General features: G+C 39.4%; 1 protein-coding gene and 1 long non-coding RNA gene across 3 annotated transcripts in view; one reads left to right on the top strand and one right to left on the bottom strand.

The window, feature by feature from the left end:
• HACD3 (3-hydroxyacyl-CoA dehydratase 3) overlaps positions 1 to 24,950 on the top strand; it is a 38,189-nt gene that overhangs the window by 11,230 nt on the left and 2,009 nt on the right. The window contains exons 2-10 of the mRNA XM_042941681.1: positions 5,798 to 5,840; positions 7,739 to 7,812; positions 9,022 to 9,186; positions 10,859 to 10,910; positions 12,165 to 12,275; positions 18,410 to 18,537; positions 20,681 to 20,793; positions 22,185 to 22,291; positions 22,871 to 23,002. Coding sequence (XP_042797615.1) covers positions 5,798 to 5,840; positions 7,739 to 7,812; positions 9,022 to 9,186; positions 10,859 to 10,910; positions 12,165 to 12,275; positions 18,410 to 18,537; positions 20,681 to 20,793; positions 22,185 to 22,291; positions 22,871 to 23,002 — 925 coding nt within the window. The remainder of the gene's footprint in view (positions 1 to 5,797; positions 5,841 to 7,738; positions 7,813 to 9,021; positions 9,187 to 10,858; positions 10,911 to 12,164; positions 12,276 to 18,409; positions 18,538 to 20,680; positions 20,794 to 22,184; positions 22,292 to 22,870; positions 23,003 to 24,950) is intronic.
• On the bottom strand, positions 9,106 to 14,453 carry LOC122221903. 2 transcript variants are annotated; one of them, XR_006203504.1, is made up of 3 exons: positions 14,187 to 14,453; positions 12,128 to 12,258; positions 9,106 to 9,216 (listed from the first exon to the last, which is right to left on the bottom strand). It is a non-coding gene; the product is annotated as an uncharacterized LOC122221903 (long non-coding RNA). The 2 variants fall into 2 exon arrangements; XR_006203505.1 differs by having other exon boundaries at positions 12,191 to 12,258.

The following is a 24,950-nucleotide window of genomic DNA, read 5'->3' as shown; positions in this document are numbered from 1 at the left end:
GAACTCTGTAGCTCTGTCAGAAATTATGAAAATGGGATGCATTGATTTAACTTCAGTTCACTAGTTGTTGAGATAGTAGGAATTCAGAGATGAATAAGAGATAGCCCCTGCCATCATGGAGCTCAAGTCTAGAGGGGCCCATGCACCAATAAACAATAATTGCAGAACAGTGTGACAATTATTATAATGACAATAAAGACAAAGTAGTAAGGAAACTATTAATGTTGGAGGTGAGTAGGAGAGAAGAGGAATTAATATTTGGCCTGGACTTTGAAAGATGAATAGTATTCAACAGATAAGGAAGCTTAGAAGGGCATTCTAGTCAGAGGAAGAAAAGCAACCGGAATATGAGTGCTTACTAGCTGCCAGACTGTGCATGTTACTGTTCAATTCTTGCAACAATTTTGTGAAAAAAGTGGTGTTACTGTTGTTTTAAAAATAATGATGGCTGCTGGGGTGCCTGGGTGGCTCAGTTGGTTAAGCGTCTGAGTCTTGAACTGGCTCAGGTCATGATCTCAGGTTCGCGAGTTTGAGCCCCGTGTTGGACTCTGTGTTGTCGGTGCGGAGCCCACTTCAGATCCTCTGTGTCCCGCTCCCTCTGCCCCTCCCCCACTCACGTGTGTGTGTGTGTGTGTGTGTGTGTGTGTGTGTGCGCGCGCGCGCGCTCCTTCTCTAAATAAAGTTAAAAAAAAATAGTTGCTATGGATTTGAAAGTGAATGATAGAAATAAAAAGTGGTGTAATTAGGATTTGAACTCAGGTCCATCTAACTTCAGAGTCACCTTTTAGCCTTTTCCCTAACCACTCCTCTTTTCATAAGTAAAAGTACAATTTTTCTCTAGTGAAAGATGGGCTAGGTTGTGCAGATCCTAAAAACAACTAAAAATATTCAGTGAAAATCTGAAAATCTTAAAATCATCAAAGAGTGAACAGGTTAGAAATTAAAGTGGGAATTCTGGTAAAGCCGAATATAGAAACTGCTTTGCCCTGAGAACATTTGCTCAACTGAGTACACTTGAACTTTGCCCGACAGAGTGCAGGGGACAGAATAAGACCAAAGCCCATCGAATATGCAATATGTAACAGGAAACCCTTCTTCACACAAACTACTTCAGAGGACTATACTCTTAGGGTAGCGATGACCTAGAAGTAAATCCATCCCATCCCCTCCTCCCCAGATGTCTTATTAGCACTGAGTAAAGTGGAGGAAAAGGTCCTTGAAGAGTTAAAATCATTAGTTGGCTCTTAAAAGATTATGTAGCTCAAATACACTGTACAGTTTTGGAGATCTAAAAATCCTCAAGTCATGAATTTAGTTTAAAGTGGTCTCAATTGGTAGAGCCCATAGGTGCCTGGCAGAAGCAAATGCAGATCCCTGTGGTATAGCGATGCTGATATCAGATAAGAATTTTAGACAAAATGTATTTTTAGAGATTGAATGGTCAGTTCATAATGATAGAGGTTTCAGTTCACCAGGAAGGCAAAACCGTATTGTAGGTAACTAACGTGGCTTCAGTATTATGTAAAGTAACAGAAGTACAAGGAGAAATAGACGTTTACAGTAGTGTGATTTCTCAGTAATTGATAGAATAACAAGGTAAAATTCAGTAAAGATATAGATTATGTGAGTAAATAGTTACCAGTAAACCCAGTAGACATATGTAGAACCCTGTGTCTAACAATTCTAGAACACACATTCAAGTACACTCAGAACATTTACACGATTTGATTGTATACTGCTTCCTAATGCAAGTCTCCACAAATTTGAGAGGGTTCAAATCACACAGAGAATATCCTCTGACCACAATGCAGTTGAGGTAGAAATTGATAATAAGATGACTAGAAAATCTCATGTATTTTGGAAATTAAATACTTCTTAGTAACCCATGTATCAAGAAAGAAACAGTAATGAATATTAGAAAATATGTTAGACTGAATGATAATGAAAATAATAATTCAAAGCTTGAGAGATGCAACAAAGTAGAGGTTGGCAGGAAATTTATATTCTTTTTTTAAAAAATTGTAGTTGACAGGGGCTTGGCTGAGTGTCTGACTCTTGATTTTAGCTCAGGTCATGATCTCACGGTTCGTAGAATCAGCCCTGCATCGGGCTCTGCACTGACAGCGCAGTCTGCTTGGGATTCTCTCTCTCTCTGCCCTGTTCCCCCTCAAAATAAATAAATAAACAAACATTTAAAAAGTTCTTAAATCTTAGCAAAGTATTTTCTTTTTTCTTTTTTTTTTTTTTTTGGATAAATACCCAGAAGAAGAGTCGCTGGATTGTATGGTAGTTCTATTTTAATTTTTTGAGGAAACTCCATACTGTTTTCCATAGTGGCTGCACCAATTTACATTCTCACCAACAGTACATGACGGCTCCCTTTTTTCCACGTCCTCACCAAGATGTTTTGTTTTTTTTTTTTTTCTTTTGGATAATAGCCATTCTGACAGGTGTGACATGATAATCTCATTGTACTTTTGATTTGCATTTCCCTGATGATTAGTAATGTTTAGCATCTTTTCATGTGTCTGTTGGCTATCTGTATGTCTTCTTTGGAAAAATGTCTATTCATATCCTGGGCCCCTTTTTTAAATTGGATTTTGTTTCTGTGTTGAGTTATATATGAGTTCTTGATATATTTTGGATATTAATCCCTTATGGGATATATCGCTTACAAATGTTTTCTCCCATTCAGTAAGTTGCCTTTTTGTTTTGTTAATGGTTTCCTTCACTGTGCAAAAGCTTTCTGGTGTGATGTATTTGTTTGGTTTTGCTTTTGCTGTCCTTGCCTGAAAAGACAGATGTAAAAAGTATTTCAAAGATGAATGTCCAGGAATTTACTGCCTATGTGTTCTTTTAAAAGTTTTATTGTTTCAGGTCTTACATTTAAATCTTCAATCCATTTTGAGTTTATTTTTGTATACGGTATAAGAAAGTGGTCCAGTTTCATTCTTTTACATGTAGCTGTCCAGTTTTCCTGACACCATTGATTGAAGAGACTGTCCTTTTCTCATTGCATATTCTTGCCTCCTTTGCCATAGATTAATTGACCATGGAAGCTTGGGTTTATTTCTGGGTTTTCTATTCTGTTCCATTGATCTGTGTCTATCTTTGTGCCAGTACTCTACTGTTTGGTTACTATAGCTTTGTAGTATAGTTTGAAATCAGGCAGCATGATGCCTCCTGCTTTCTTCTTCTTTCTCAAAATTGCTTTGGCTATTTGGGGTCTTTTTGTGGCTCTGAACAAATTTTAGGATTATTTATTCTAGTTCTGTGAAAAATGCCATTGGTATTTTGATAGGGATTGCATTTAGTCTGTAGACTGTTATTGGTAGTATGGGCATTTTAATAATATTAATTCTTACAATCTATGAGCCTGGAATATCTTTCCATTTATTTACATCATCTTTCAATTTTTTTCACCTGTGTCTTACAGTTTTCAGAATCCAGGTCTTTTACCTCCTTGGTTAAATTTATTCCTAGGTATTATATTCTTTCTGATGCAAGTGTAAATGAAGTTGTTTTCTTAATTTCCATTTCTGATAGTCCATTATTAGTGTATAGAAATGCAGCAGATTTCTGTATATTGATTTTGTATCCTGCAACTTGATGGAATTCATTTATTAATTCCAGTAGTTTTTTTGGTGGAGTCTTTAGAATTTTCTGTATTTATTAGCTTCATGTTATCTGCAAATAGTGACAATTTTACTTCTTTTTTTTAACCAATTTGGATGCCATTTATTTATTTATTTATTTAGTCTGATTTCCAGTACTATGTTAGATAAAAGTGGGGACAGTGGGTGTCCTTGTCTTTGTGATCTTAGAGAAAAGCTTTCAGCTTTTCATCATTGAGTATGACATTAGCTATGAGTTTGTCTTATATGGCCTTTTTTATGTTGAGGTGTATTCCCTCTGTACACTCTTTGTTGAGAAGTTTAATCATAAATGATGATAAATTATATCATTGTATTTATCATTGGATGTTGGATTTTGTCAGATGGTTTTTTTTATCTATTGAGATGATCATGTATGTGGCTTTTATCCTTCATTCTGTTAATGTGGTGTATCATGTTGATTGATTTTAGTATATGGAAACATCTTTGCATCCCTGGAATCAATCTCAATCATGGTGTATGATCCTTTTAATGTACTGTTGATTTAAGTTTGCTAATATTTTGTTGAAAATTTTTGTTTCTGTATTTATCAGAGATATTGGTCTGTAATTGTGTGTGTGTGTGTGTGTGTGTGTATAATCTCTTTTCTCTGGTTTTGGTATAATGGTAATGCTGGCCTCACAGAATAGGTTTGGAAGCGTTTCTCCTCTCCAAGTTTTTGGAATAGTTTCAGAAAGATAGGTATTAACTCTTCTTTAAATGTTTGGTATTTACCTGTGAAGCCATCTGGTCCTGGACTTTTGTTTGTTAGTAGTTTTTTGGCTGATTCAATTTTATTCATTTTTCCTTCCAAGTGATTTAGAGTATAGGAAACATACCCATTTTGGGCAAGAAGTGACCTCGGTAGGAAATTTACCTCCAGACATTCTAGAACTTTAGATTTAATGAGAACAGCTATATCAAAACCCTGTTTCCATTACTGAGGGACTATGTCCCTGGAAGTGTAGCCTCTTTTACTGAGGTTTCCTAACTGCCTCTTCCTGTGAAAGAGAAGATCATCTAGATTTTTAGGTCCTTTCCGTGAGCATCTCAGCCTGAAGTCTGTACTCCCACTAGGGAGGTTCTTAACATAAAGCTCGGCCCAGTTGCTCGCCCCCACCTACCCAGCCTTCGTTCTTTCCCTTTTCTTAACACTCTTGGCTGTGAATAGACCCTGCAGGCTCCCACTCCCCATGAGTATACCCCCTCTCCAACCTTCTCTCTGTCTTGTTGGTTTCCTTCAATGCATGATGGAGCTCTCAGCACAGAGAACTGAGCCTACAGGGGAAAAATTAAATGAATTAGTTATGTCACTGGAAACACGCTGCTCCCTGATTATTAACTTTGAGCTGGGAGGTAGGAGGTGAGTAGTTTCTTATCCATTGATAAAAGAGTTTCACTTTAAGTTATGAAGTTAAAGGCACGTATCAACTTCTGGGAATAAGTGAACAATTTGGAGAATTTAATCTCTTCTAGTGTTGGTTTGGATGGGGGCTAAGAGCATGAGGAGCATGAGGTGAGGGCACTGTACATTTCAATTTGAACCAATCCCCTGTGACTGTCAGCCCTTCTCTCTACTTGTTGGAATTAATTGACTCTTCATGTTGCATTATAGGCCCCACCTTTGGTGAAACTTGCCCCAGCCATTCGATTCTTGAGCTTGCTCTCTTATTAGTGCCCATAATACTCACTGCTTTTTACTACTCTCTTGGTTTTGAGCATATGTTATTTGATACTATTTGATATCTTCTCACAGGAAATGACTCATCTGTTCCACTAGATTCTGTGCCTCCACAGCTCAGGGACTGAGTCTTGGAGATCTGAGTATTCCCTGGAAGCACCTCACATAGCACCTTGTGCCATTTGCCATTAGCAGAACGAACTGACTCAGTATCTGATAGTTCTGCACAGTGAGAACAGTTTAGGGTTCTTCTTGCAGAAGCCTGCAATCTCAGATGGGTACGGATAGGCACGGAGAAATCCCGTACAGAGCTGTGAATAAACAACTAGATGTATTTTCTGGAGGAGGCGTAGGTAGGAGGTCAAGTCCCTAAGGGGGAAGGATGGAGGGAAGTAAGCCCGGTGTTAATTTCATTTTTCTCTTATTAAAATGCCCTTCTTGCATCCTTGGTCTCTTTTCACAGAATCCTGCCATCAGCATCACTGAAAATGTGCTGCATTTCAAAGGTCAGTATCCGGGCAAATGCTCCCCGCTTTCTACACAGCTACAGAGGCGTGGTGGTGGTTTCTTTTTCTTTTTGTCTATTTGTTTTATTCACTTTCTATTGATGCTCACCTCTCTGCTGCTCTTGGGGTAAACTAGATCGTTTTGAAATACATGATTGAAAAAGTCAAAGAACTTATTTAAAGTCCCACTTTTCTCTTGGAGAGGCAGTAGATAGAGCAAGAAAGAATCCCGAGCTGGAAATCAGGAGATCTATCTTCTAGTTCTAATCCCGCTATCACCTTGGACAATTTACTGCCTTCTGTGGACCTATAAAATGAAGGTATTTGGTTATAATCTGTGTTTCTCAAACTTTAGGACCTATGGACACCTGAAAATATGTCCTAAGGATCCTCCCAGGCCATAGGCCCCAGTTTGAGAAAACATGTTAAGAATTAAATATGGTCACTTTAAGTGATACTTGGCTCTATTGCAGCTGTGAACATGGCCACAAACACAGCCGCTAAACTTGTATGTCAGTAGTTGATTATAATGTAGCCATCTAGATGATCCAGACTATGATTTTTTTTTAAAGATTATAATCAAAACAAAAAATAGAAATTTTCTGAATAGATTTTGCAGCTCCCTGATATGGTACACTCAAAGGCCAGTTTAAGAAACATGGCATTCTGGATGATACCTCGAGCCTTTGCTGCTCTGACAGTCTTTGTTTCTGTGAACTTGCCTCTGTCTCCTTTCTCCTTAGTTCGTCAGCAGATATGCTGCTGAGCCTGAGAGGGTAGGTCCAGATTCATTGTCACCCAATGGGATGGGATTCTCCCTGCTCTCTCTTTGTTCTAGTTCTTTGGAATGCCATTACTAAGAGACTGGGGTTATGGGATATTGACGAGTTTCTGCTTTACTTGAGATTCCATCTACCTTGGTATATTTGCATGAAAGCACAGCCTGGCTTTCGTATCTGCTTTTCAAGATGAGAACACTTGTAGCAGCTCAGATTTTTGGGGTGTTATACATTTGGGAGAGGAAGTTGAGTGATGAAAGTGTATCTTGCCAGTTGGAGATTATGGACTGCTCAACCTTAAGGAATTTATGGTCCTAGAGAACAGTAGCCACCTGTATATAGCAGATATTAGGCAAGTTGTACCACATATGGCCAGATGAGGAATGAGAATCCAGGAGGGAACCAAATGATAGACAAGTCAGAGAGTTAGAGAGGAAGGGATGTCTAGCAGTCATTGGCACCTAGGCACGGCACCTGCTTGATTTGGGGAAAGGAGCCATGTCAAAGCACAGGAATGGTGTAATGGGCAACCCAGGGATTTTCATCCCAGATCCATTTATCCTCTCTTAGAAATGAGCCGAGGAAATTATATTTCTCTTTTTCATTCCTTTTGGGATGTGCTAAAGGAGAAGTGAGCGTCTCCTTTTTCTGTCGTTGGTAGGGAGATGTTAGATTCAGAGCTTTCTCTGAGACAGTCCAGCACTTCCGTGTTCTCCACACAACTCTCCTTAACTGCAGTCAAGAGAATACGCCCACCTGCGATTTCTCTGTTCTGAATTCAGCACCAAAGTAAATGTGAAAGTTAAATTTATATCTATGTGATACCTTTGGCTTTGCTTTCTGTATTGCTTTTCCTGCCTCTTATTTGTACTGGGTATTATCAAGGCCACATTGGAAGATTCAGTAAATATTCTGGAACTGATCATTAGAAGGACATGTGGAGACAAAACTTTTGTCTAGGATTCGGCTTATCTAGCTGTCGAGTAGCTCTGCTCACAAGCCCCTACTCATTTTGGAAGGACCCATTACTATTTGTATGCTTCTGAAAGAACTGCACCAAGCTTTTGGATGGCCTTGCTCTGCCTGTTCACATTGTAACCCACATTTCTTTCTTTTTAGCTCAGGGACATGGTGCCAAAGGAGACAATGTCTATGAATTTCACTTGGAGTTCTTAGACCCTGTGAAACCAGAGGTATGTTTTCTCTTTTCTCACTTCCCTTTCCATTTTAGGAAATAAATACTAGTAGTTTAGTAAAATAGGAGGGCAAGGGTTGTGGGGGGAAATAAGATGAAAACCAAAGGAGAATATGGTTCTTTTATTGGGAACTGAGCCCAGATTTTAGCTGCAAAGGAGTAGGAAAGTCAGAGAACCTGAGGTGATTAGCAGTGCAAACAAGTCTCTTCACTTCTTTGAGTTACAATTTCCTCATGTGTGTTAAATGGATGATTGGACTAAGTAATCTTTAGGGTCCTTTCCAGCTCTGATGTTCTGTGGTTTTTAGTGAAGACAGAGGGGTGTGGCGCTCACAGGGAGCAGAGTTACATAAGCTAGGTAAAGCCCACGCCAGGGGCTTACTTTCATGTGACTTTGTCACAGGGGCAGTAGAAATCCGAAAAGGTGGAGGCAGCTGACCTTCAGAAAGAATGCTGGAAGTATAATTGAAGTTCCCTTTCTCTCAGAACTCGAGGAAGTTTTTCTGACAGGAAGAGAGAGAATCTCACAGATGGTGTATTGAAGTTTCTGGAATTACTCTCTTATCTCTGGGGGCCTGGGCATATTGACCTCCCTGTGCAGGAGGGGTCCGTTGTTTTGGTTGTTTTAATAGCCAGCAATAGTGTAAGGGATAGAGAACCTGTCATAGGTCTTGCCTTGGAGGTAAGGAAGGAAGAGGCTATGTGGAGGAATAATGAACTGGAACAGCCTCTCAGAATTTGAGTTTTGTTGGGAAGATGCCCTAGGCTGGTCCTTGTGATAGAGTTGTCATTATCCACTAAGTATCCACTAAGTTCCAGTCTTGAGTAGACCTTTCTAAAAAACGAGGGCTCGCTAGGCCAGGGAGTGTTGACCACTTGAATTCAGTCTGATACAGGTCTGGCAGGAGGTTCGCCTGGTTTCCTCCAGGAAAACCGGAACCATATGCCTTTCTCACCCTGATTTCCTCTGAAGTCATTTGCTGGAGGAATCAAAGAAACAGAGCGCCATTCTTAGCAGTTCTTGGCTATCCCAGCCCTTGGTCCAGATGTTCTCCTTGCATCACGGCTTGTAGGAACGGAGGAGGAAGGGGAGTGAGCATATATTGTGAGCTTCTCTGGGTAGCTACACTGGCTTGGTGCACTTGTCGCAGGAGGAGTGAGGGATGGGAAGGCAAGGGCACTCTCACATTCTCACTTTCTCTTCTAGCCGGTTTACAAACTGACCCAAAGGCAGGTAAACATTACAGTACAGAAGAAAGTGAGTCACTGGTGGGAGAGACTCACCAAGCAGGAGAAGCGCCCACTGTTTTTGGCCCCCGACTTTGATCGCTGGCTGGACGAGTCTGATGCGGAAATGGAGCTCAGAGCCAAGGTCAGTAAGGACCTGGATGCTAGTAAAGATCTAGACAAATCATAAAGAACACAAGTTATTTGGGCTACCTCAGATACCTATTTGGTAGGTATCTTTATCTATCTGATAGAATAAAGACAAATTCAGTTAAAGACACAAATTCAGTTAAAGACCTGGAAACATGGTTTTATAGAAGTACTGGACATGTATTTCGTATTTTGTCTCTCAACTGGGGTGTGTCGAATGTTTTTCTTGTGATTAGATGGGGTGATGGGTTTGGGGGGAGGAAGACCACAGAGGTTTAATTCTTACTGTGTCATATCAAGGGCACATACTATCAGCATGACTTATCACTGTTGATATTGATCTTGATCATCTGGCTGAGGTAACATTTGTCAGATTTCTCCACTGTAATGTTACTCCCCCACCTTTCTTTACTTTGTACTTTTTCTTTAAATTAAAAAAATATTTTTCAATGTTTATTTTCTTTTGAGAGAGACAGACAGAGCGTGAGCAGGGGAGGGGCAGAGAGAGAGGGAGACGCAGAATCTGAAGGAGGCTCCAGGCTCTGAGCTGCCCGGCTCAAACCCACAGACCGCGAGATCATGACCTGAGCCAATGTCGGACACTTAAACCGACCGAGCCCCCCAGGCGCCCCTACTGTGTACTTTTTGGATGGAAGTCACTGTGCATAGCCCATGCCAAAGGAGTGAAGAGTGATGCTTTCCAACTTTAGGGTAGAGTGTCTACGTACTTTATTTGGAATTTTTCCACATGGGAGATTTATCTCCTCTTCCATTTATTTATTCAATAATTTGTTTATATCAGTATGGACTGGTGAATATTTTATATTTGGGTTATAACCCAGTACTATATTATTTATTTTGTTGTTTGTGTTGTTCCAGCTTTGGCTGTTGGAAGCTTTTTCAGTTGACTCTTGTGTCCCTTTGACAAAGCTCCATCACTGTGGGGTGCTTTTTTTTTTTTTTTTGACATTCTTAATTTCTAGCACTATAAGCTGCTCCAGGCTTATCTTGTATATTCCCTGCTCCAGCCCTAGAGTCAGCCATTCTTCAAGGAGCTCTGTTCTTTTTATTGAAGGATAATAGTGGAAACCAAGATCTGGGCTCTAGATATTGCTTCTAGGCCCTCTTAGGTAACAGAATGAGCAACTAACTATATGCGTGCATGCAAATCCTACCTATATTTATAAATATTTCTGTATGTATCTATCTATATATCGACCAGATGTGGGTTCTTACTGATGTTGGTGACATGATTTTAGCTTCTGGAAAAATTATACTAAAAATCTGGAAGTCTCAGAAACAACAACAACAACCAAAACTGCTGTCTATTTACTGCCTTAAAATTCTGTTTAGTTCCTACGACCGTGACACATCTTCTGGGTGTCTTTTCCAGCTCCATGATTCTAAGACTATCCACTTTGTAGTTTGGAAGCCAGCTGATTGGTTTAATTCTGTGAGCATTGGAAGGGCATTCTATGATGCTAGCACTACCTAGTAGGAGGAGTCAGGCTTTCTGGCATCATTAGCTAGGCTGTTTGCCCCAGTGAAATATGAACACAATTGGAGGAAGTGGCTTTGAGGGAGTCAGATCACTTATCCTGCATGTGGACTTTTGCAAGCATCTGGGAATCCTAACCTGTGTTCTTGGAAATCTGTCCAAATTCTAGGAAGAAGAACGCCTAAATAAACTAAGAATTGAAAGCCAAGGCTCCCCTGAAAGTAAGTTGCCCCCACGGCCGTGGGAGTTACCAGTTAACTAATGATAGAGATGGGGGTATGGAGGGGTGCGAACAACTGAGCCACCTAGGTGCTCCCTGATGAAATGAATTCTTTAGGATGGGGAAGTATAATACATTTTTGTAGTTTTGAAGAGAAAAGTGTAGTTACATGTTGCGAAAAGTCTGACTCTTTTGGCTTCGCAGGACTGGGTTGCGTTTAATTGAGCACACTATTTAGTGTGATTATGTGAGCATCAGCCAAGGGTTATATGCAGAATATCTATAGCCTAGGAATAAATATGTAGCAGGAAAATTTGAACTCCATAGCTCTTCTCTTGAGAACTGTCCCATTTCCTGTGTCCTACCCCTTTGACTCAACCATGACTCTAAGCTCCTTACTCCTTCCTTAACTCTGTAATTGGCTGTGTCTTCATGAGCCTTAGGCTGCAGACAAAATTAATGTTCCTTATCCTCCTGCATCTCAGTCTGTAATTTTCCTTCTTTGGTTATATCCTCACCCTACCCATCTTCCAAAGCCCAGAGCAGGCATCGTCTCATCTATGCAAACTGCCTGATTCTGACTTCCCCAGCCTAATGTCATTTCCTCACCTCGAAATTGTCACAAGACATTACCTATTACTCTCTATTTTGTATTACAGCTTTCAGATTATAAGTTCTTTGAGGGCAACATCAAGTCTTAACATCTTTGAATCCCAGTAGTGCCCCTCAGTACCTTGCATGTTGGAGGTGTTCAGTTAATAAATACTTGGTTGAATGAATATATGATCAAATGTCAGAATTCTTTTTTTCATTGTGTTCCTATTTCTTTGAGCTAGTTTGACCTGCATGGCCTTAAAAAAATTCCAGGTAGAAGAAACTATAGATAATATAAAAATGGTAAGAGCAGGAGCTGAGTATAGCTTTATTTACCTTCTTTAATGCCCTCTAAGGTGGTCATTCTTTGCCAGAAGTAATTTGTCTTTATTCTCCTTGGACTTATGTCTGTGTACTTACCCTTCAAGGCTATGAGGGGAAAGACTGCTAAAAACATACCTTGGAGTGCAGTGTTCATAATTTTACCCATTTCTCTGTGGGACTAGGAGCCCAGGCTGGCACAGATCTGGGCCAGATATCTTTTTGGGAGCTTAGGGCACCCAGTGGGAAAGTGGGGAGAGGTCACCCAGGTATGCCCCCCATACTCCCTCCTGCTGCACCTACCGCTTGTAACAGTTTATTGTCTTGTTTTGCTTTTCAGCTCTTACAAGCTTGAAGAAAGGATACCTGTTCATGTATAATCTTGTGCAGTTCTTGGGATTCTCCTGGATCTTTGTCAACATGACTGTGAGGTTCTTTATTTTGGGAAAAGGCAAGCACAAAATTTCAACATTAGTTTTCTGTTTTCAGTAGTTTGACCTACTACTCACCAAAGGTACTAATAATACCCTGCCTCTGGTGTTAATAATAACCCCCCATGTTTGTGTAGCACACATGCCCTCCATTCTACTTTCATGTCTCTTATTTCCCTTGACCTTGTGAAACAGGCAGACTGGAGATTGTGTGCACAAGTAGACTGGAGATTGTGTGCACTTAACATGTGCAGAAACAGGCTTAGAAATGGTCCCCATTCACACAGCTGGCCGGAGGCACATCTTGGGCTAGCATTCCTTTCTCTGTTCACTATATGACAGTTCATTTATAACCAAATAGACTTATGTGGTAATTTCAGTGACAAAGTTATGCAAGTCCTATTCCAAAATTGAATGAAAGGACTATCATAAAGATGTTAGTTTTTGATGAATTAATTTATATGTTTAACAGAATTCTGGCAAAAGTAAAGACAATGGAAAGTTTTTGAGAATGTGATCTAAAATTATATTATGAACAATAAATAGGTAATAAAATTTGGAGGAAGAAAGGATAATGGGAGAGTACTTTCTCTGCCTGACAGGAGAGAATAATTAACATAGCAATTATTAAAAAAATAGAATGATCAGTAGAGCAGATTAGGTGGTCCACAAATAGCTCTTACATTATAATATATGTATGTATGTATATGTACACACACACACACACACACACACACATATATAAATTATATAAATATTATAAAAAAAATAATGAATCAATGGAAAGGGAAATATTACCCAATACTTTTTTTTTTTTTTTTTTTTCAAAATTTTTCTTTTTACATTTATTTATTGTTGATAGAGAGAGACAGAGCACAGTGGGCGAGGGTCAGACAGAGGGAGACACAGAATCCGAAGCAGGCTCCAGGCTCCGAGCTGTCAGCACAGAGCCCGATGTGGGGCTCGAACTCACAAACCGCGAGATCATGACCTGAGCCGAAGTCAGACGTTTAACCGACTGAGCCACCCAGGCACCCCTACCCAATACTTTTTTACTGGATGGGAATTCTAATAATATTTCCAGGGACAATTGGTTAGGTTTGGATACATGAGGCAGGCAAGGAATCTCTTTGACTCTTTTCCTTACATTGTGTACAAAAATAAATTCCCCCAAAGGATTTGAGTCATGTATCAAAATTTTAAAACATAACAGAAGATATAAGTTAATGTTTATAACCGTCTCATGTGGAAGGTTAGTACTTTCCAAGGTTAAAAGTGTTAGCGGAAATCATGAAGAATAAGGTCAATATATTTGACTAAGTAAAATACCTAAATTCCTGTGTATCTAAAAATACCCCAGCTAAAACAACACTAAAGATTAAAAGCCTATTGAAGCTAGTAGCATGGGGATGAAGGGTTGGTGGAAAATTGCAACAAATACCAGCAAGGGTTGATTACCTATAAGGAATATGTTACAGATTGATCCAAAAATGTGACTTCATCCAATAGATAAATAAACAGAAGTCATGTGCAGGCAGTTCATAAAAGGAAGTAAAGCCATATTTAATGTACAGAAAATGTTTAACTCAATAATGATGAAGGAAATAAAAATAAGATTTTTATCAGTTTTTCAAAGTTAAAAAAGATACCTAATTCAAGAGGACATATGCTAAAATACACAGTAGTGGCTACTGGGAGGGTACATAAATATGACTCTCTTGGAAAATCATTCGGCAAAGCACATCAGGAACCTTAACTGTTCATATCCTTAACCCTGGTTATTTCACTTCTGGGAATATGTTCTAAAGAAATCATTGAAACTACAAAAACAGCTTTTTCAAAAAGATATACATTATGGCATTACTTTTATTAATGACAAGTTAGAAACTACCTAGATGTCCGCCAACGAGGGATTACTTTAGAATACTTACTCAGTGGAATGATGAGAAGCAGATATAAAATATTCAAGGAGTTTGTAGTGACATGGAGAAATATGATAGGCTAAGAAAGTAATATATAAAGTTGTTCTTCCAGCTTCATCACATCTGCATAAAAAGCGGAAACAACTGAACCAATACATGCAAAAAGATCGGAAGGAAATGCACCATTTCAGATGGTTTGGATGTGGATAATTTAGACATTTTCCCTTATTTTATAAAATAAAAATGAGGAAAAATATAAGTATAATGGAATATATAAACTCTGTTTTAAAAGAGGGAAAAAAAGTCCTAGAGTCTGTTTAATTTTCAGTCCTAAATTTTCCAATCTGAGGTTGGTAGTACGTGAACTGCAGTTAGCTCAAGAGTCATTTGAAAGAAGCGCATGTTGTTTTTCCAGCCTTCTCAACACCTTAGAATCCTGCAAAGCACAGTGGCAGGAAAAACTTCCCAGCTGCCTAGTGTCTTACAGCCCCAAGTGATCAGAGGTTTACAGATGAGTTACTTAAAAAAAAGAAGGCAAGTCTCAGACCTGTAGTTTTTATTTCTCTGGGTTTATCCCAAGGTCCATGGAATGAATAGGGACATGCAAATACATAAATAATTTAACATAGTTAGATGGATTCTCCACGTTCCCGTGCAAGCCTGCTGGCCATCAAGTGATCTAGTCCAGAAGCTCCTAAGTTATTTGGGTCATGTGTTTAAGCTGCTTGGATTTGTAATTTCTATTTTGGCGCTCAACCCCTTCCTAACCCCCTTCTGGAATGGAGCTGCTGGTTTAATTCTTCCCTTATCAGTCCTCAAAAATGTAGTAAGGACTTGGGGCCTGGCACTCAATTTGCCCTTAACACTTTTCTCCTTTTGAACAAAGGGTGTTGGGAAATAGCAAATACCACACATATATACTTGGCTTTTCACATAAGCACGTATTTCCCAAACTTCTTATGCTAAGGAAACAAAGCAAATTCTTGGGCTTATGTAGAAACCTTTGTTTGAGCTTATCTAGCTCCCTGTTAAGGAATGCTTTTTTTTTTTTTTTTTTTAAATGTTTATTCATTTTTGTGAGAGAGAGAGAGAGGAAGACACAGAATCCAAAGCAGGCTCCAGGCTGTCAGCTGTCAGCACAGAACCCGACACGGGGCTCGAACCCACAAATGGCAAGATCGTGACCTGAGCCAAAGTCAGATGCTTAACTGACTGAGCCACCCAGGCACCCCAAAGGAATACTTTTTTTTCTTAGTAAAATTAATTTTTTTCTAGCTATAAAAATGTGTTATAGAAAAATCAGAAAATAAAGACTTAAGACATTCTCCTATAATCCCATCTATGACAGCAACAGATTCTTGGCATCCTGATACATATTTTTCCAACCCACAAAATTTCCTTAGGAGCAATTCCTGATATGGAATTGCAGGATTAATGGCAAATTGTTTTTAAGGATTTTCATGTATACTGTGCAGATATACTATATTATACTACCACTATTTAAATCTGTATCTCATTGACAGATGAGTGCCTTTTGCTACTTAAAACAATTTTTTTTTTCCAAATCATCAAAGTAAGTGTGCTGATTGAAGCAAATTTGGAAAGTGAGGGAAACCAGTGGAGGTGTGGGGGAAAAGAAAGGACGGTGAATAAGCCATTGTCCATCTCTTTAATATATCCATACATTTCCTTTTAGTTGTTGTTCTCCTACAGTTAAAAATTTTAGGGCACCTGGGTGGCTCAGTCCGTTGGTTGGGCTGCCAACACTTAATTGTGGCTCAGGTCATGATCTCCCAGTTTGTGGGATCAAGTCCCGTGTCAGGCTCCTTGCTGACAGTGCAGAGCCTGCTCGGGATTCTTTCTCTCCCTTTCTCTGCCCCTCCTCCACTCATGCGTGTCCACGTGCACACACTCTCTCTCTCAAAATAAATAAACTTTAAAAAGTTATAATCATACTGTGTACACAAATTTCTGTCTTGTTTTAAAAATAAAATTATAAATGGGGCGCCTGGGTGGCTCAGCTAGTTAAGCGTCTGATTTCAGCTCAGGTCATGATCTCACCGTCTATGGGTTCAAGCTCTGCATCAGGCTCTGTGCTGACAGCTCAGAGCCTGGAGCCTGCTTCAGATTGTGTCTCCTTCTCTTTCTGCCCCTCCCCTGCTTGCTCTCTGTCTCTCAAAAATAAAACATTAAAAAAATTTTTAAATAAAAAATTATAACCATTTTAATGTTATTAGTATTCTTTGTAACTATCATTTTAGAAGCCAGATTTCTAGTCCTGAATTGAAACAGGGATGAATTTCCTATAAAATCAGAGCAAAGCCACAAGATCTAGTTTTTGTTCACCATATGCCAAATCTTTTTTTTTTTTAATTTTTTTTAATGCTTATTTATTTTTGAGAGAGAGAGAGACAGAGCACGAGTGGGGGGTGGGGTGGAGAGAGGGAGACACACAATCCAAAGCAGGCTCCAGGCTCCAAACTGTCAGCACAGAGCTTGATGCGGGGCTTGAACCCACAGATGGTGAGATCATGACCTGAGCCAAAGTCTGATATAGGCGCCCCCACCATATATACCAAATCTTAAGTCACAGCTTTCTATTTCAACATGGGAGGTTCTCATGTTTCAAAGATTTGTCCAGGAGAAATGCCACCTTAAAGGGAATTCCCTTAAAATGGACACCCGGATTTCACTGTGATTTGATTGGGATTTTGTCTTGGAAACAGGGAGATTTAAAATTAGAATAAAATTTTTATCTTATATATAGCAAAATTCACATTGTAATTTTGCATTAATTCTTCAAAGAAAAGAATTAGTCAAATTTTGAACTAAATTACTAGTGGAATTTTTCTGGCAAAATTACATAATAACACTGTATACACCATTCTTCATTTCACATTTGACTTTGTAGTAGGATTGTAAAGTGGATCATTTTTGCAAAAATAGTAGATGGTTTAAGTTTTTGGAAGGGCCTCTTTTATTTAACTAATATTTAAACCACATTCTTTCGAGGATCCTACAAGGGTCATCTTTGTTTGGCACCTGGCCTACCTGTGCCAGATCCTTGGAGGCGTTACTTGTATTTAATAGGCAGGAAGCCATGGGGTGCCTGAGGGGCTCGGTCAGTTTACCTTCTGAGTTCGGCTCACGTCATGATCTCACAGCTTGTGGGTTTGCATCGGGCTCTGTGCTGACAGCTCAGAGCCTGGAGCCTGCTTCGGATTCTGTGTCTCTCTCCCTTTCTGCCCCTCCCCTGCTCGCACTCTGTCTCTAAATAAATAAATAAACAAACAAACAAACATAAAATTTGTTTTTTAAAAGATAGGCAGGGAGCCAAAAATCCTAATAAACTCCTAAGGCCAAAGAATTGTCCTGCCCAAATTGTCAGCAGTACCCTGGTTGAGTAGCACGCAAAGAGGAATGTGGGGAGGCAGGAGGTCAAGTGAGGATCAATATGAAAAGTAAAGGATTTTATATTATGGTCCACTCAGAACTGATACCACACTGGCTGATGGCAATACCACACTGGCTGATAGGCAATAACTGTCACTTTAAATATTACATACTATTCCATGAAGTAGATAAACTGTAGTTTACTCAAACTTCCCATACGCTTAGGCATTTAGACTCTTTGCACTTTAATACACTTAGAAATGTTTCAGAGAGCAGCCTTATTCCTAAAAAGCTTTTGGTTTTTTCATTTTAGATTTTTTTGTTAGGATAGATTCTTAGAATAAGAATTATAGGGACGAAATAGACATAAGGTTTTTGAAAGTTAATTTTATTTAGTATTTTTACACATCTGCGTTTGTTTATGATTGTACACTTTTGAGGTTTTTAAGAGGCTAGATTGCATTCAATATATGTGACATAATTTTAGCTTTAAATTCAATGATAATGGATCTGAAAAGACTTAGCCACTGTTCCTGATACATAAACTTTTCAGCTTATAATAACTGAATGAAGTATAGGTATACTTTTTTTCTTGCCTTTTAAAATGAGGACATACAGGGTTTATGTGTTTTAACTCTCTGCTAACCAGTAGAGTTTACTATTTATGACTCCACAGGCCTGTTTCCCGCCAGCTTTGTTTGGATACTAAGCTCGAATCTGAGGGGCTGTTTATTTTACTTTTCCTTAAATTCCTTTCTTGTAAGGAGGTATCTAGTTGGAGAAATAATTCTGTTGGAATTTGCCATTTGATTTACCCTTAATGTATATTTGTCCCTTAGAGTCCTTCTATGACACGTTCCACACCTTGGCCGACATGATGTATTTCTGCCAGATGCTGTCAGTTGTGGAAACTATCAATGCAGCAATTGGAGTCATTAAGTCACCAGTGATACCTTGTCTTATCCAGGTATTGAGTAATTGACTTCTAGGGTGGGGAATGAAAGATTTCAGAATTTAGTAGGTACACCACAATTTGCTGAGAAGTCTCAGTAAAAATCTCTTTACACAATAGCATTGTTTTTATCTGAAAAAAGAGGAAAACTGTAAGCCACAGGGATAATTTCCAAAGTAGAGTTTTGCCATTTCAGATCTGTGTTCTTTTTTTTTGTTTGCTTGTTTATAATATCTTCATGAAATTATAAAGTGATAAAAAGGGCTTTAAAACTAGCAAAACTTGACTTTCAAGCAGGAGCAGAAAGACCTCACCCACAGTCTTCTCAGGTAGAGACATGCTTAGTCTCCTCCCATCTTGGGTAGGTGAAGGCAGTGTGATCCTAGGAGATCTTTTCACTTTGGACCTTCTTCCATATATGAAGGTAACATTTTTGATTTGTGTGGGGATTCTCCCCCTCACCATACATCTGTGTTATTTCCTAACATTTGGAAGATTGCTATCAGGAATAGGACATCAAAGTCTTTTAATTTCTTTGCCCTATTACCTACCTATGTGATTGTATACTATCAAATACCCCCCACCTGGAGTCGGGGGGAACCAGGTGATGGTTGGTTAGTCTTTTCCAGAGTACTGTTGTTTGTTTTTGTTTTTTTTTTTAATTTTTTTTTTGTTTGTTTATCCATTTAAAAAAAAATTTTTTTTTTTTAATGTTTATTTTTGAGACAGAGAGAGACAGAGCATGAATGGGGCAGGGGCAGAGAGAGAGGGAGACACAGAATCGGAAGCAGGCTCCAGGCTCTGAGCCATCAGCCCAGAGCCTGACGCGGGGCTCGAACTCACGAACCGTGAGATCGTGACCTGAGCTGAAGTCGGACACTCAACCGACTGAGCCACCCAGGCGCCCCTGTTTATCCATTTTTGAGAGAGACAAAGCAAGAGAGAGGGAGAGGCAGGGAGAGAGGGAGACACAGAATCCAAAGCAGGCTCCAGGCTCTGAGCTGTCAGCACAGAGCCCGACACAGGGCTCGAACTCACAAACCTCGAGATCATGACCTGAGCAAACTTGACCACTTAACCAACAGAGCCACCCAGGCACCCCTGGTGTACTGTTTTTATACTTCTATTCTTTTATGGTACACCTGCTCCGGCATTCTGAGAGTATCCATTGCACGGTAAAGTGTGTTAATACAGTGGCCTTATTATTTCTAGGTTTTCTGTTCTCAGAGAGAGGCTGTTTTGTTCAGTCTAAAAAATAAAAGAGGATACAAAGTGACCCACTAATATGGAATAATATTTTTTGTACATCAAGGACTACTGTGATAAGAATGAGGATAGCATTTCTAGGGCAAGATGGAAGGGACAGATTGAGTTATTGTCATAATGCATGGCCCCAGGGAGTGCCAGTCACATAGAATGCAGTGTGAGTAAAACCTCCTGGAGTCGGACAGTGCCATGCGCACTAGCACGGACGAATCTCGGAAACAAAACATCGAGTAAGAAGTCACAGAATAATACATTCTGTTTCTTAAGGTTTAAAAACAGGCAAAGTGAAACGGTGTACTGTTTAGAAATATGTACATAACTAGTAAACTCTAGAGAGACAAGATAGTAGTTACTTATGAGGGGCTGCCACACTGGTGATGTTCTAAAAATTTTTTTTTCTTTAATGTTTATTATTTGACAAGAGACAGAGAGCAAGCAGGGGAGGGGCAGAGAGAGAGGGAGACACAGAATCGGAAGCAGGCTCCAGGCTCCGAGCTGCCAGCACAGAGCCCGACATGGGGCTCGAACCCACAGACTGCAAGATCATGACCTGAAGTGAAGTCGGCCGCCTAACCGACTGAGCCACCCAGGAGCCCCCACAATGTTGATGTTCTTGTTCTTGGGTTACGCAGACACGGATGTCCATTTGGCAGTAGTCTTTAAACCGTGTTTGAACTATTCGTGATGATATGTATTTACACACATGCACACAGTCAGAAAGACTGATTTGGATACTTGTTCCAAAGCTGGAACAGAGAATTAAACTAGCTGAGCTCAGTCTTTTCCTATTTACCCTGAATTTAGTGGGGCTTGGTTTTGGGTGACACTTTTATATAGTTTTTGTAGAATATATTTTTAAACTTTTTTTCTCTCTTCTGGGTTCTTTTAATAGCTTCTTGGAAGAAATTTCATTTTGTTTATCATCTTTGGCACCATGGAAGAAATGCAAAACAAAGCTGTGGTTTTCTTTGTGTTTTATACATGGAGCGCAGTTGAAATCTTCAGGTGGGTAGAAATGCCAGCATGGTTGTTTGAATGCTTCTCCTTTCTCTGGAACAGCTCTCTTCTGGAGGGAGTTGTTTTATTCCGAGTCTCATTTGGTTTGAAATTAAGGTTCCACCTATGTGGAGAGTTCTAGCTGAATCTGTGAGCTCTGCAAAGGAGACACACAGTTTTGTTTTTTTAAAGCAATCATAATACCAGTGTAGGCACTGGAGAACAGAGGGAGGAGAGATCTGGAGAAATGAAAGACCTGTGTTACCCTTCTTGCTGTCTTGTTGGAAAGAGAGGACTCATCCACATGGAAATATTTTTGAAAAAGCTGAAGAAACATGGGGTTGAAGGAGTAGTCAGGCTGGATGGAAACAGTGAATACCAGCCTTCTAGAAGGAATGATAGAAATCTTTTACTACAAGATTACTGAAATTTGAATCAGCCTTCTATGATTCTTCCATTCTCAACTGTCATAGAAAAAATATCTTTAAAAAATATATCCATTAATAGTAGAGGTGTTCTTATCTACCAGACCATACATATTCCATTTCTTTTTCGGTCAGGTGGAGAAAGGATTTTGCACATTGACTCCTGAGCTCTAGTATTTTGCAAACTTAATAGTTGAGAGGGAGAAGTAGTTAGCAACCCTAGATTTATCTTAACAGTGGTCTGGTCCCATAGTATCCCGTATATCCTCTTAAATCTGCTAATACAAACGTGAAAGAGATTATAAGTACTTAATATTAACTCTGTTAAAAATTCTTTTGTGTTATCTCTTATCAAAAAAAATTTTTTTTAATGCTTATTTTTTGAGAGAGATAGAGTGCAAGCTGGGGAGGGGCAGAGAGAGAGGGAGACACGGAACCTGAAGCAGTCTCCAGACTCTGAGCTGCCAGCACAGAGTCTGATGCGGGGCTCAAACTCACGAACCATGAGATCATGACCCAAGTTGAAGTCGGCTGCTTAACTGGCTGAGCCACCCAGGTGCCCCTTGTGTTTTAAATAGAGTGTCTGACTCTAGATTAGGGGTCTTTTGTATACTGAAATTTTGATGACATTCGTTGATCCAGGGATAAATTGTCACAGTGTTTGTCATCTTTACCTCTTGGAACTTAGAACTAGGAATGAAGCCAAAGAGCTTCTGAGCATTCACTCCATGTACTGAACTATTCCAAAGAAGGTTGTCTTAGGACCTAAACTTAGTCTGCCATCAGAGTTCACATCCACTGAAAATTGGAGGAGGGGTGTGATGGGAGTTTGTGGGTAGAGAGCCCAGGATTAGAATTCTGTTCTGAAGAAGCCATGTGTGGCTAATTGTGAAATGATTCTTCTTGAATGATGTTCTAGGGTTGCATTCAGGACCTGAAGTGGCTTTTCACATCTGAATTCCTTATTTTCAATAGGTACCCCTTCTACATGCTTTCCTGCATTGACATGGATTGGAAGGTGCTCACATGGCTTCGTTACACTGTGTGGATACCCTTGTATCCTCTGGGATGTTTGGCAGAAGGTACTTTCAAGAACACTGGGTTTTATAAGCTTAGTTCTAAAGATAGCTAAGCTAAAAGATAGCTAAACTTTCTTTCTTCCTGTGCCAGCCTTAGTCTGATATATGGGTGTTAGACTTTTTAAGAATTTCTTTCTCGTGGCTTCCTTCCATAGTACTCATGGTACCCAGACTGTTTCAGGGAAGTAGCTCGTTTTTGTACAGTTTGGAAGCTGGGTGTTCATGTATTGTATGCTTCCTATTTATACGGTATTTAAAATTTTCCAAAGCAGGTTCTTAGCGACAACTTCATTTTATCCACCACACACCTAGTGGGTGGGTCAAGTAGGGCTTTTTCTCTCCATTTTACACTTGATCTTAGCCAAAAGGCCGAGAAGCGATATTTTCTCTCCATTTTAGAGAAGACTGAATCTCAGTGCTATCAAAATGACTGTTCTTCATTCATCTTCCTTTTGTCAGCGTGGAGGGTTATCACGTGAAAACTAGGGGGGTGGGGAACGGAAGAGGCACGAGCCCTCTGTATTAAGGAGGCTAGATGGGACTGTATTTCATTTGTTTCTGACAAGTTATTTCTGCTCTCAGCTGTCTCAGTGATCCAGTCCATTCCAGTATTCAATGAAACAGGAAGATTCAGTTTCACATTGCCATATCCAGTGAAAATCAAAGTTAGATTTTCCTTTTTTCTTCAGATTTATCTCATAATATTATTTTTAGGTAAGTATTGGCTCTGTAATAGACTTTTTCCAGTCACTTCTTAGAGAGTAGAATTAAATGATTCAAAGTTTTCCAAGTCCTTATTAGGGATTTTCTTTCTAGAAGAGTAGTGTAGAGTCAGAAAAACATTACTTGTATGAAACGGACCCACAAGAATATGCTACGTGTATCTTCCAAATCTCCAGGGGTTATCTTCTTGGTCATTGGGAGTTCACCATATTTCATGTTTAAAACAACGTAAGAAACTCTTTTAAGAAGCTCATTTTAATAATTTCACTGACACATTCCTTATCTAGAGTTCACAGAGGTGGTAATACCACCGGCAGCAAGGAAGGAAGAAGGCAGTAAAGGCTTCTGAGCAGCCAAGAGATGTCATAAAGCCTTCTACTTAACAATAGGAAAGCTCCCTTAGCCCCCACCCTGTTCCTTATGTAAAACCTGCTTATATATTAATTTACTTTTATATAAAATCATAAATTCTTGCCTTAATTCATAAAAACTAAGAATTAAAAGAAGCAAACCTAATTATTGAAAATATGAGAAATTTAAAAGTCTTCCTAACTGTAAGGACTGTTTACTTTAGATAAAGTTCTAATGCATTTTAATCTATATATTTCTGTTTTAGTTCTCAAAAAGCTTAAGGTGGCCCTAAATAAGTATGGCTGCCTGCTCTTCTAGCAACAGGATATGAGAGCGGATACTATGTTAGTTATCTATTGCTGTGTAACAAATTACCCCAAAACTTAGTTGCTTAAGACAGCAAACGTTTGTTATCTCACAGTGTTTCTGAGGGTCAGAAAGCAGTCTAGCTGGGCGGCTCAGGGTCCCTCCTGAGGGTTCAGTCAGTCTGTCAGCCCAGTGGGGACTGCAGTTTCTGCAGACTTGACTGGGGCTGGAGGATCTGCTCCAAGCTCACACGTGTAGCTGTAGACAGGAGGCTTCAGTTTCTTGCCACAGTACATCTCCATGCGGCTGCTCGTGGCATGGCTTTCCCCCAGAACAAGTGGTCTGAGAGGCAGAAGCCACACTCTTTTTTGTTTTTGAATTTTATCTATTTTTTATTGAAATATATTTGACATATAACATTGCGTAAAGTTAAGTAAGGTATACACCATGTTGATTTGACTCATTTGTCTCAGAAGTGACATACCATCACTTCTGCCATATTCTGTTGGCTACACAGACCAACCTAGTAGAGGACAGGAGGGGATACACAAGGGTATGAGATCCCAGAAGGTAGGATCACTGGGGACCATCGTGGTGGCTACCCCAGTGAGAGGAAGAACACAAAAAGTAAACCCGAGAACCCCAAAAGCTCAGTGGTCTTGATCAGTTAGTACTGATCACATACCCTTTAGGAGGGGCCTCCAGGTATCAGCACGTGGCAGAAGCACAGTATGGGTGTAGATCATTTGCCAAAGGTTAAGTTTTATGCAATTTCTCCTTTCCTATTTCAGAGAGGGTATCATTTATTTTAGAAAGATTTCTAACCAGAAATGTTAAAATGTTTAGCCCTTGAAGGGAGTAAGCTTCAATTTGGAAGATGCACTCATTAAAAAAATTCTTTATCCCTATTACTGGATAAATAAATCTGGTTTACTGCAACTAGGCTCCATGAGCCATGATACTGAAAGTGTTAAAAGAGGAAGAAGTATTGGAAAGACCCTTAAAATACTTTACTAGAAAAGTTAGAAGAGTAGAAGTATTTTAATGTGCATTAACTTTAGTGGCTTTTCTTCAGGTTATATTGTTATACACTCTAATTTACAAGGTTTTATACTCCTATTTAGTTTGCTTGCAATGAATAATGTGGTTCTTATTTGTCAGAATGAAATCTCAAATTTGCGTAATTTAGAAGCAGTACTACAGTTACATTTGCATATAGATCAAGGTGCTTTTCCAAATACACATGCTTAGTAATCCTGTAAAATAGGTGTTTTTAACCTTG

The sequence above is a fragment of the Panthera leo genome, chromosome B3 (genome assembly GCF_018350215.1).
Source record: "Panthera leo isolate Ple1 chromosome B3, P.leo_Ple1_pat1.1, whole genome shotgun sequence".
Taxonomy (NCBI): Eukaryota; Metazoa; Chordata; class Mammalia; order Carnivora; family Felidae; genus Panthera; species Panthera leo.
The sequence above is the reverse complement of the archived record's forward strand: the minus strand, read 5'-3'. Positions and strand labels throughout refer to the sequence as shown.